Genomic DNA, 13,087 nt, shown 5'->3' on the forward strand with positions numbered 1-13,087 from the left:
CCAACATATAAAAAAATCAAAAAGTGACTGACTCTGTTAGAAATCTTATAATGGACCATGTTTGGATCTTCCAACCGTACAATAATCAAAACACAAACCTCAAAAACAACATAAAAATGGGTCACTGAGCTCAAAACCAAGCTTCTGCTATAGCCCTTCCAGTCCTCTGACCTGAACCCCATAGAAAATGAGAGGAGTGAACTGAAGAGGAGAAGTACCAACAGGGAGATGGGAATCTAAAGGGTCTGGAGTGATTCTGGATGAAGAAATGGTCTCTGATCTCAGGTGTTCTTTAACCTCATCAGGCATTATAGGAGAAAATGTAGAGCTGTTAAACTGGCAAATGGAGGTTTAAAAAAAGAATTCAATAAAAAGGTGTCCTTAATTGTGGCCAATGTGTATTAGAGAAAAACATTTATTTCGTAATGATATTTCCCCCCATTTTTAAATTATTATTATTCAATGAAAGGTTAGAATTTTTTGCATTTTTTAAATAAAAGATCAAAAGGATTAACAATGCAGATTAATTTTCACAGCCTTCTTTGATCATATTTACCAAGGGTGTCCATATTGCCAATTTTTACCTCAAAGTTCTTAATTATTTTAGCTATTTTTACTCAAATTAGGGTTTTGCAAGCAATAATGAGTACTCAATGAATTTATTTTTAATTCATACTCGTTGCCGGAGGGCGCCCTCGCGCAGAAACTCCACAAGTGAGACTCACTGATGAAGTTCCAGGAAACTCGGCTTTAGCTGTAGATGTAGCTGAATAACATTCAGATAGACGTTTTACTGATGAAACTTGATGAAAATAAACAATGACTGCGACAATATATGCTTTTATCTATACTCTTCAAACCATCGCGCGTATTTTTATGAGAATAAAGTTTGCAATCCTAATGCAAATTTAATCTGCGTGTTGTATTACCATGTGGACTCTGATTGGACGGTGGGGAGGTACTCATGTTTATGTAATGATCTGTTTAAATGAAGATATCTCCAAATGCGTTCTTACCACTGATCTATAATATAGAACATATATATAGATATAGTCATATATATAGATCAGTGGTTCTTACTAGTTCTTAATGAGGTTGAAGATATCTCCAAACGAACAGGGACTCTGAGTTATTCTGTTTTTGATATCATCTTTTAATTTCTGACTTGTAATTATTGCAATAGTATCTAGTATCTATTTAAATATTACTAGTAAGTATTCATTAGATACTAGAACTTATTTTTTTAGATACTGGTACTTATTCATTAGATACTAGTTCTTATTTAATAGATACTAGTAGTTATTCATTAGGTACTAGTTCTTATTCTTTAGACACTAGTACCTTTTTTAATCACTACTAGTAACTACTAGTACATAAAAATTAAGTACTAGTCACTAACGGAATACATATTAGTCAAAACAATAGTTGATATCTCAATGACGGATCCCCATAGAGTTCAATAGCAAAATTTTTGAATTTGTTACTAGTAACAATATAAAAGTTACTAGTCACTATTGAATTAAATACTAGTATATAATGAATAAGTACTAGTGTCTAATAAATAAATACTAGTATCTAATAAATAAGTAGTGAAAGTGAAGTGACATTCAGCCAAGTATGGTGACCCATACTCAGAATTTGTGCTCTGCATTTAACCCATCCGAAATGCACACACACAGAGCAGTGAACACACACACACACTGTGAGCACACACCCAGAGCAGTGGGCAGCCATTTATGCTGCGGCGCCCGGGGAGCAGTTGGGGGTTCGATGCCTTGCTCAAGGGCACCTAAGTCGTGGTATTGAAGGTGGAGAGAGAACTGTACATGCACTCCCCCCACCCACAATTCCTGCCAGCCCGGGACTCGAACTCACAACCTTTCGATTGGGAGTCCGACTCTCTAACCATTAGGCCACGACTTCCCACTAGTATTAGTACTAGTATTTAATCAATAAGTACTAGTATCTAATTAATAAATACTAGTACCTAATAAATAAGTACTAGTATCTAATGAATAAGTACTAGTATCTAATGAATAAGTAGTAGTATCTAATAAATAAGCACTAGTATCTAATGAATAAGTACTAGTATCTAATGATTAAGTACTAGTATCTAATGAATAAGTACTAGTAATTTTACAAAATACACTAGTGCCTAAAGAATAAGCACTAGTATAAATAAGCACTAGTAGTTAATAAATAAGTACTAGTACTTAATGGAAAATATACTAGTATCTAAAAAATAATTACTAGTAACTTGAAAAAAGATACTAGTACAGTTTATAGATTAAATGTTAAAAAGGCTTTCCATAGTCATGTGTTTGCAGTGTTCTTGTTTGAATCAATAAAGCATTTTTATCTTTTTTTTTTTTTAAATTCAGTTACAGCATAGCTGGATGCCTTTGTCTTCATAGATGTTTATAGGTAGTTGCCACATTTAACTGCTCCAGACACGTTGATATATCCGCAATCTTGGAACGGTCAACGTGACATCACTCACAATGTCCGCAAGATGCCACAACATGCAGCATCTGGTTGTAAAATACGCCAAATTTTAAATAACTGAAGAAACTGAATGAACTTTCACAGGTAAGAATGTGTTGGTTTGAGTTTTTATGTTTTTTAAGTGAAAGTGACATTAGGCCAAGTATGGTAACCCATACACCTGGCACGCTGACTTTGACCCAGTGAGTAGAACACACACACACACACTGTGAACACACACCTGGAGCAGTGAGCAGCCATTTAACGGCAGACAAAAATCATGGACTGGAGCCAGGAGCAAGGAGCCAGGAGCCAGAATCACTCAATCACGCGTGACCGTCTGCCGTTAGCAGGATGTTGTCAGGATTAATGTTTCTACAGGAAGAGAGATAAACGTTCAGTCATCCTGTATAACAGTCTATGCACTTAAATGATTCAAATTAACAAATAACACAAGTTTAAATTGAAGATATATACACACAAGTATTTAAAATATAACATGTCTAACAAATGAAGAAATCAGTTTATAGTTTTGCTTTTTTTACACTGACTTTACAACAATTTCTCAAATATTTATATTTGAGAAATATAAATATTTCAAATATTTCTCAAATATTTATAACTGATTAATAATCACAAAAATAGTATTGACTTTTATTGGCAAACATGACTTTTTTCACTAATTTCTGTTAATATCATAAAACCAGCGAGCTAAGCCAGTAACAGTGCTGACAGTGTTCTGAAACTTGGCACCTTTGGAAGGACTAAATGCCAACAAGGAACCATTTAAAAATAAATTTGCATTGTAATCTTTTTGATCTCTTATAAAAAAAATAAATCTAAAAAATCTAACCGTTCGTTGAAATAAAATAAATGAAATGGGGGGAAATCTCATTATGAAATAAATACTTTTATTTAATACACAGTTGCCACAGTCAGACACTCTTTTATACAGATTTTTTGTCTTTTTACAATTTTCCAAGATAACAGCTCTGAGTCTTTCTTACAATGCCTGATGAGTTTGGAGATCACCTGACAAGATCAGAGACAAGTTTTCTCCAGAATATAGCACAGTATAACTTGCTAAATATGTTGCATTTGGGTCCTAAATTCACTTTTGCAGGAAGGAAGATTGAATGAATGTTTCACTTGTAGTTCCAATCGTTAATCGTTTGCTCTGAAGCAAGGTTGAAGCATTGCATTAAAGTGATTTTACTAGTTCTACTAGTTCCCTTGTGGCGCACGGCCCGCCCTTAAACTGATCAATAGAAACTAACTTGTGATTCGCGAATTACGGTTCTTTTGAACAGTGATTCAGTCCAAGCAATTGTTTGCAGAAGTACTTTTGGTTAAAAGCTGTGAAGTCTAAACAGCTCTGATGCTCATACTGTTAAGAGCAGGCTAATGTGCGAACAATATCACAGATTGACACACACACATACACACACAAAAATGAAACAATGGTGCGCGTGTAATACTAAAATGTATCGGTGAATCATTTGAGCTGATTCAATGAAAACTGTCCGAACAAAACGATTCATAAAAATGATTCCCAATGCTAGTATACTGACCTGTAGAATGACAGAAACATTTTCTCCGTAATATATTTCGTCTAACAACCTATACTGTTTTCTATATTTGTTTCCTTAATAAATAGTTAAGGGATATTTGACTGCGTGGAAAATGCACGTTCTCTCTCTTCCTTGTTTCAATGCCCCCAAAACTCACCGAACCTGATTTCACGGGACAGGTGCCTTTTTAAGACGGTCCGCTGAAAGAGGAAGACAGGGTTATGCTTATATCTCCATTAAAAGTTCTCCACGAGTTTGTGCAAGTTTCATGACCCACTATGGCAGTAAACTTGAGCAAAAACGGGCCCGCGCTTACAGACGCTTATAATGAAGTGGTGAACGGGAGAACGAGCACAGACTGGTAAGATAGCTAGCCTACATAAATCATCATACTACAACATAGTCTGTTATGGAAAATGGATGAATGGAATATATTTTCTAATACTAATGAGACATTTTAACGTACTAAATTCATATAATGTAGCTTCAAATGAGGTATTTCTCTTTAACATAACATGCAAATTGCTTCTCAATAAATCTAGGTAGCCTATTGCATAATGCATTGCAGTTATTTGTTACTAAATGTGTAATGTATATACGTTATAGATGTTTGTTGTCATTTGTAGTGGTTATCTAAAGTCATTTTGTTACAGAAGGATCCTGCATACAAATAAACTGTATTTGTTGATTATAGGGTGTTGTTCACCTATGAAGGAAACAGTAACGACATTCGAGTGGCAGGGAAGGGAGGTGAGTGAATTTGTTTCAAATAAGTGCTTAAAGAATGCAGGTAAGAGTGCCAAAAGAGTGATGTCATTCTTTCTTTCTTTGTTTCTTTTTTTTTTTTTTCTATTCGATTAGTCAACAGCAGTTCGCAGTTACAAATGCTTGTGTGTTTTCTCTGAATGTGCCATAGATGGTGGGCTTGAAGAAATGGTGGAGGAACTGAACAGCGGCAAAGTCATGTACGCCTTCTGTAAAGTGTTGGACCCCAGCTCTGGAGTTCCCAAGTTTGTGCTCATCAACTGGGTACGAACTGACAAAAATGTCCAAAACCAAATGTACTGATGGAAACTGGCGTACTTTAATATGCAAAGTGAAAAAAAATTGAAATTCTCTCAACCTCATGTCTACTCAACCTCACGTTCTAGACTTTGGGTAATCTTCAAAACACCAATTAAGATTTAAAATAAACCTGAATAGTTTATGCCCTTCAAATGAAATTCCAGGAAACTAAAATAAAGATCCAAAAAGTTCATAAAGGCACCATCAAAATATATGTTTTGATCATATAAATCCTATAAAGCGACAGTATCTCTGAATAACTTGGATTAAACTACTTGATTCATATGGAACAATCCCTCAACATATATAATCATCTTTATACTATTATTTGGTTTCAGACTGGCGAGGGAGTCAAGGACGTTAGAAAGGGTGTTTGCGCCAATCACGTTCATTCAATGGCCAGTTTTCTGAGGGTGAGTGTATGATGCAGCTTTCATTTTGTAGTTACATTAGGGTCATGTAATTTCATTCACAACCAATTCCTCATTTTAAATGTGTATTTTATGAAAGGGGGCCCATGTGACCATCAACGCCCGATCAGATGATGATGTTGAACCTGCAGCCATCATGGAGAAGGTAACCAAGGGCTCGGGCGTCAACTACAACATCCAGAAAGAATCAAAGCAGAACAATAATTGTGAACCTCCTGGACGTGTGGTGAGTGAAGCGATGAATTATGTCCGTACCTCATATTTATAGAGACTTTGAATGTCTGCATGTTTGCTTTCTGAATTACTCCAGTGTCTTTGTTCCCACAGGGCTCTGTTTATAAAAAGGTCAGTGCTTTAGATGAAATACAGAGTACAGACAGAGACAACTTCTGGGCTAAGGCTGAGGTAAGGAAAAGCTATGGGAAAACACAATGCTTTTATCTCCTCATCTGGTCTTTGTTTTCTTGACACGTTCTTTTCCATCTCCTTTATCAGCAAGATGAAAAGACTCGCCGGCAGGAGGAGCGCAGGAAGGCAAATGAGGAGAGGCAGCGTCTGGAGAAAGAACGGAGGGAGCGGGATGCTCGAGAGGCAGACGAACGAGAACAAAGTCGGAAGGAGAAAGGGAAAGAGATCGACCAACAGAGGCAAGTGATTTCATGTCTGTCCTATTCATATCATTAAAACAGTATATACACTCGGATTCAAAAGTTTGGGACCAGAAATATGTTTATACTCTTTCAGTTAGGACACACTGATATGATCAAAAGTGACAGCAAAGACCTTTTTAATGTTACAAAAGGTTTGTTTTTCAAATAATGCTCTTCGTTTGAACTTTCAGTGAATCACCAAAAAATTATTTTCCACAAAAATATTAAGCATCACAACTGTTTTCAACATTGATGATATTAATAGCATATGAGTATGACTTCTTAAAGATCATGTGACACTGAAGACTAGAGTAAGGATGCTGAAAATTCAGCTCTGCGTCACAGGAAATAGAAAACAGTTATTTTAAAGCGTAATAATATTTCACAATATTACCATTTTTACTTTATTTTTGATCAAATAAATGCAGCTTTACTGAGCATAAAGAGGGCTATAACAAAAAACATTAAAAAAATATTTTTTTTGTCCAGTCCTCAAATTTTGAATGGTAGTGCATATAGTTGGAAAGTTGCTTTGGCCAAATGTGTCTGTTTAATAACTTCCTACTTGGTGTCTCACAGGCAGTTTGAAAAGAAACAAGAGGCAGAGAATAAAGAACAGGAGCAGAGAAAATTGGTAAAATGATGTCTTTCCTTCAATACATGTGAACATTATAAAATCATATTTAATATATCATGTTAGTCACCCTTGATTGCCTCATTTGATGTTAAGGATAAAGAGCAGAAGGAACACCAGTCTCCTATCAAAGGAGGAATACTGCGATCGGAGTCTGTGCAGAAGGCCAATGTGAGTTCACCTTTGATGAGTCAAAATAGATACAGCACAACAGTGAGCACCCACACTGACAGTGTCCTTGTATCTTAAAGTATATTTCCCATTGCTTTTCTCCATAGAGATTTAAAAAAAAATCTTTAAGAAAGATTTCTAAGCCATGTACAAAACCTCAGAGAGGAATCACTGGGTTAAAGTAAAAAGTATCTGAAAATCAGACCATTTATATGATAAAACGAAATACACTTTCCACAAAGAATTGTGAATTATGTAATAAAAATTTGGAACAATTATATAATCAAAAAATATTGACTTATTGTGACAGGTTGTACGTTTAAAAACAATATACATGAGGTTTTTATGCAAAATGGTTAAGCTTGTCAGGTATTTACTTGATAATATATAATGAAAGTACAGTAGAGACAGTAATATTCTGAATTATTATTACAATTAAAAATAATGGTTTTCCATTTTAATATTCAGTCTTCAATGTTATTTAAACAGTTGTGCTGCTAAATATTATTGTATTACATTCAAATCATGTTTTTTTTTTTTGCAGTACATTCAAACCATGAATAGAAAGTTAAAAAGAACAGCTTTTATTTAAAATAGAAATTAATGTCTTCACTGTCACTTTTGATGAAATTTTCACATCCTTGCTGAATTAAAGTATTCATTTCTTTCACAAAAAAATCTAAAACTTTGACCAGTGGTGTATATAATCAGTTGGTGCTCAAGGTCGGCATTTCTTGGCATTTCTTTTTTACACATTATCATTAAAAAACAAGTTCTTTAAGGAGAAAATAAATGGGAATTTACTTCCGGAATCCTAGTGTATTCCTCTATCTGTTGAAGAGCAAGTAAGAAAGGCTATAAAAGAAGTGAAAAGACATAAAAAATACCTTTTTTTCAGGAGGCAGCATCAATTATCTCTCAGCGTTCCATCAATCCCAGAGAGCTGTTCATGCAGAAGGAGAGAAGTTTGGCCAACAGTGCAACGGCTTCTTCAGCCACCCGACCAAGTAAAGGAAAACTCCTGTCCAACAATTCATCAACTTCCAACAAACCTCATATATAAAACATGCGCTCAGTCCCAAGCCTTTTATCCCAAAACTCAGAAATTCATGTCTTTTCCCTCAGGTCAGTTGAGAAGCCCATTTTTATCCCAGCAAGCAGTCAGTGCAGAAAACCCTCCCAATGAAAGCAGGTCTCAGCCCTTATCTCCAGTTCGCCCTGCGGCAGCCGTCTCGGTTTCACATGTACCAGCTCCAGTCTCTCCTGCGCACAAAACTACTGCTTTCCCAGTAGAAAAGGAAGGTGAATAAAATCAGCAATCCCTTTTGTTTCTGTGGTTTGATGTTATATATCAGTTAAGTAATAATTTGCTTTATTTCTGTCTTTCAGACCCCTTCTCTGATGATCCATTTGTATCTGAACAAGCCGAGGGTTCTGAAGATGAATGGGATGGTATGTTCTCCTCCTATAATGCTAATTAACGTCAGTCAGTGTTATAATTATGCTTGAAATCTTATTTACTGTGTGCAGATTCAGGTGGGGAGGGATCGAGCCCTGATGCTGGGAAGCAGCAAAGTTATGATCTAAACGACATCTACACAGACGTCCCCTCACAAGAAAGTCTCTATGAGAACGTTAACCAGGTTGGTACCTTGTCATGTCATACAAACCTTATTTGGACAGATTTTTCTGTAGCAGTAATAATATGTCAGCAGGGTATAAAATATTATGTACTGCAGATTTGGGTGTCACATAAATACCATTATTTATTGTATTATTTGTAGGATTTCCAAACCCATGCTGGTGAAGAAGAGGAGACAGGCGAAAACCAGAACATCTGCGCAAGAGCACTATATGACTACCAAGCTTGTGAGTTGTTTTATTCTAATGTATTATCTACTATATTTGATTTGTTAGCATAAATGTATCATATATAAATATGTAAAAGTTTAATGAATCTAAATAGTATATAAATATATATAATTATATAATTGATGCATTGTGTTTTCTTCTTTGTTTCCCATTTAGTGGATGATACAGAGATCACCTTTGACCCGGATGATATTATCACAGGGATCGAGATGATAGATGAGGGCTGGTGGAGAGGTTATGGTCCTGACGGTCACTACGGACTTTTTCCTTCTAATTATGTTGAGCTTATTTAAGTCTTCAGTAAGCAGTCAGATGCAATATCATTTGACAAAATGATTGTGGTTCGTTAATGTGCTTTGATGATGTTACCGGGTGTTTGCAAAATCTGCTTTCTTTATCCACAGGGACATGCAGAGAGTTCCTCAGGGGCAGGGGCTCAAATGTATAATGGGGCAATGTAAAAAAAAAAAAAAAAATATATATATATATATATAGGTCAAAAGTCAAAATTTTAATATACATGAAAATGTTATGCAATGCTGATTTATTATGCAAATAATGTTCAATAAAGGTTGTATGTTCTTTTCATGTTGATTCAAATATTCTATTCAAAAAAAGCAAAGAAAATAAACACGTTGACTTTTGTGGATATATTTGTCATTTATTATAAGTTACTTCCTGTTTTCACAACTGATGAAGGTGTTTAAATAGACACCGAAACGTCGTGTTAAGCTTTTTATTATCCAGCGATTTTAATAAAAATGTTATATTTTGGTATCCATCGTCATTCACCATAGATATATATCTATGGTCATTCATTTCACAGCAAGAGGGTATGGACATAGGGAATATATATGTTGCTGACGTCTAACTCACGCGACGGTTACGTAAACGCCTCTTTGACGTCATCAACCCGATTGTGGTAGTTTTTGGGGAAGAAGACATGGCTGCAAGGTTACTGCTAAGAAGCGCAGTCAGGGCCGCTGTGACCCGCAGGTCCTCTCCGGTGCTCGCGCTGAGCAGAGGGATGGCGGCGGGAGGTCAGTCTTTTATCACGGGGTGTTTTTAATAATCGAAACGCGCCGCAGCATCTCCTGAGGCAGTTTGAACGCGTGCCAAGGACGCGATGCCTTCCTCGGAGGTCGATGCGCTCACCGCATAGGACGTCTAAAATAGGAAAACATGTTTAAATGTAATTTCTTCCCCGATATTTTATGAGATTGTGTTGTTTTAGAGTTTGAATGTGGATTGTTGAGATATATTGGTTTGGTTTTAAAAAGAAAATACAAATGCGTTCTGTTGACTGTAAGCATATATGCTAGTGTACAAATACAGAAGTTGACTTTGAATTGATAAAGTCTTTTATTCATTTTTTTTTTTCACGCAGGTATTCCCACTGATGAGGAGCAGGCAACTGGACTCGAGAAGAAGATTATGAATGCTATGAAAACAGGCACAGTATGTATTATGATCTGTCAGAAAGCTGTCAAACTAAATGTTTATGCTTATGTCAAATAAGGACAAATTCACTCAAAAATTTAATTGTCATTATTTATTTACCCTCATGTTTATCTAAACTTGCATGTTGTTAAATTTCCTCTAAAAAAAAAAAAGTTTAAATAGCTTAAATAGTCATGTCTCTAGGACTCCTTAGAAGACACAAGTTTTCAGTTAGACTTAGAGATATGTTGCATTTTGATGGCCTCATTTTAAGTTTAATGACATTGTGAAATTACATGGTGGTTCCCACGTGCAGAAAACCATTTTGACCAAATGTCATTAATGTCAAACTTAATGGGTGCCATATTTGATATTAAAGGGTTAGTTCACCCAGATAGCAAATTTATGTAATTAATAACTTACCCTCAGTAAACGAGTCAGTCTATTGTTCGCTATCTGGCTCGGCTCGGTGTTCATCTTCAGTTCTCTCTTCACAGCAGTTCAGTCAGTGTACTGTTTGAGTAAATGAATTACTCCGGGATATTGGTTTGTTTGAACTCAGAGGGAGTGTCAGCCACATTAAAAAAAAGTTAACAGCTTAAGTCATTAATGCGTATTAGAGATGCGAACCGTTTAAAATGATTCAGTTTCTTTTTGTTGAACTGAATGATTCGTTCACGAACCGGATATCCAGACTGCTTTGTTTTGAACTGTCTTACAACAGACACGGAGGAGAAGACAATGCTGAATAAAGTCGTAGTTTTTGCTATTTTTGGACCAACATGTATTTTCGATGCTTCAAAAAATTCTAACTGACCCTCTGATGTCACATGGACTACTTTGATGATGTTTTTCTTACCTTTCTGGAAATGGACAGTATACCGTTCACACAGTTTCAATGGAGGGACTGAGAGCTCTCGGACTAAATCTAAAATATCTTAAACTGTGTTTCAAAGATAAATGGAGGTTTTACGGGTTTGAAACAACATCAGGGTAAGTTATTAATTACATAAATTTGCTATCTGGGTGAACTAACCCTTTAACATGCATACGTGAATCTTGAACATAAAAATGTCAAAATAAAATTAATACATTTTCCTGTTATGGATATAAGCTGCATAAAGGTTCGTTTTTGTGTGGGTTCCACAAAAAATGTATTCCACAAATACATTTTTTTGGTGAACTACTTTGGTAAATGTACTTCAGGGTAGATGTTTTATTAGGTGATGCTTTCCTGGGAATCGAACCCATGACATTGTTGCAGTGACATGGCTCTACATTGGTTCTTTAATAGACATACATTTTATTAGGTCATTCTTTCTATCCCTGGCAATCAAACCAATTATCTTTGCATTGCCGAAAACATGCGATACAAGGTTTCTAATGCTTTCAAGATCATTTCAAATGAATTCCAGGATAGGCGTTGTATTAAATCATAATTTGCCTGGGAATCGAACCCATGACCTTGGTGTTACAGGGATTCTGGTCCTTTTTTAAAAAGACTTTCTAAATTGACTGACTGATTTCATGTTCTTCCATCTCCCAGGATCCTTACAACATACTGAAGCCCAAGGAGTATGCAGGGTCAAAGACGGACCCCCATCTTGTACCGTCCATCACCAACAAAAGAATCGTTGGCTGTGTCTGTAAGTTAAAACTATTGATTCTAGGAACTTGATGTCATATTTAATTTTGTTTGAGGTTATATTAAGTATGTTTGTCTGTCAAGGTGAGGAGGACAACACCGCTGTGGTTTGGTTCTGGCTCCATGAGGGTGAAGCCCAGCGCTGTCCCTCATGCGGCTCTCATTACAAGCTAGTTCCTCATGAGCTTCCTCACTGATCCTGCTGCCTCCATCGCAGCATCACATCCCAGAATTCCAGAGACGTCATGACCTCATTCATGTTTGTCTTTTTGCAAAGAAGTACAGGAGATGTAACCTGTCCTCCTGGTGTGGGACACAACATTTTAACAATTCCTAAAATACAGTTTATTTAAATTATTGGAGTGTACTTTTTGCATTTGGTCTGGTTACACATAATAAACATGCTTACTCTGACTTTGACTCTTGTGTTTTAATTCAGGTTCATTTAATTCTGGTTAAAAGTCTGGACACGATTGACTGAATTTTGTCTTGCATGACCTTAAAATATTTTCATTTGATGCTTAAAATTAGTTTTGAAGACAAATGAAATTGTCATGTATATACATTTCTTGGCAAACCTAATATTTTAATTTGAATAATAGTTATTTAATAGTTTCAATGTGCAAAATAGTAAGAAAGTTTGTCCAAGCCAGTGTTAGTTTAATATTGTTTATCTACTATTATAGTATAAGATAATTTTGAATTGGCTTTTATTTTAATGTTGTCACTTTTCATTATAAATTTAGTTAGGTCATTTTGTAGTAGTGTAGTAATTTCTTTCTGTGCTTTTTTCTGTAATTTAGCTTTCTTTTTTAAATTTTAGTAATTCTAACACTTAACATTTTAATTCCATTATTTCTAATTTAGGTATTTTAAAATAAAACTTTTCTAATTTACTCAAAAAATATTTTTGTTTTAATAAATGAAAAGTTGGACTGCCATTTTAGATCAATTTTGTATAAAATATCTTTTTGACCTTGACGTCCCCTTGATGAAATGATGCTTTTCTATTTGTATTGCAGACTATAATTTGGAAAGGTTGTTGTTGATGTATGACTTATAGGTTTAATTTTTTTTTTGTCTTTATTAAAGTCCTTTCACACATGGTTTGCCATAAAGATGTG

The 13,087-nt window shown here is 35.3% G+C and overlaps 2 protein-coding genes and 1 long non-coding RNA gene across 4 annotated transcripts in view; 2 read left to right on the forward strand and 1 right to left on the reverse strand.

Moving 5' to 3' along the window:
- Positions 1-4,330, reverse strand: part of LOC132127106 (uncharacterized) — a 35,936-nt gene extending 31,606 nt beyond the window's left edge. The window contains exons 1-2 of the long non-coding RNA XR_009427484.1: positions 4,213-4,330; positions 2,726-2,859 (exon numbers count right to left, since the gene is read on the reverse strand). This is a non-coding gene — a long non-coding RNA (uncharacterized LOC132127106). The remainder of the gene's footprint in view (positions 1-2,725; positions 2,860-4,212) is intronic.
- LOC132127104 (drebrin-like protein B) lies at positions 4,278-9,360 on the forward strand. Of its 2 annotated transcripts, none has more exons than XM_059538738.1 (15): positions 4,278-4,416; positions 4,750-4,805; positions 4,972-5,084; positions 5,459-5,533; positions 5,631-5,777; positions 5,879-5,956; positions 6,047-6,202; positions 6,785-6,835; positions 6,902-7,006; positions 7,905-8,013; positions 8,132-8,308; positions 8,396-8,458; positions 8,537-8,649; positions 8,791-8,875; positions 9,035-9,360. In XM_059538738.1, the coding sequence occupies exons 1-15, from the start codon at positions 4,334-4,336 to the stop codon at positions 9,169-9,171; spliced, it is 1,548 nt and encodes a 515-aa protein (XP_059394721.1). In that variant the 5' UTR covers positions 4,278-4,333; the 3' UTR covers positions 9,172-9,360. The 2 variants fall into 2 exon arrangements, with proteins under 2 accessions (XP_059394721.1, XP_059394722.1); XM_059538739.1 differs by having other exon boundaries at positions 6,932-7,006.
- A 401-nt stretch (positions 9,361-9,761) lies between these two features.
- On the forward strand, positions 9,762-12,377 carry LOC132127158 (cytochrome c oxidase subunit 5B, mitochondrial-like). The gene is made up of 4 exons (XM_059538828.1): positions 9,762-9,918; positions 10,266-10,336; positions 11,865-11,964; positions 12,048-12,377. The coding sequence occupies exons 1-4, from the start codon at positions 9,822-9,824 to the stop codon at positions 12,158-12,160; spliced, it is 381 nt and encodes a 126-aa protein (XP_059394811.1). The 5' UTR covers positions 9,762-9,821; the 3' UTR covers positions 12,161-12,377.
- Positions 12,378-13,087: the final 710 nt, after the last annotated feature.

This window comes from Carassius carassius, chromosome 45 (genome assembly GCF_963082965.1).
Source record: "Carassius carassius chromosome 45, fCarCar2.1, whole genome shotgun sequence".
Lineage (NCBI taxonomy): Eukaryota > Metazoa > Chordata > Actinopteri > Cypriniformes > Cyprinidae > Carassius > Carassius carassius.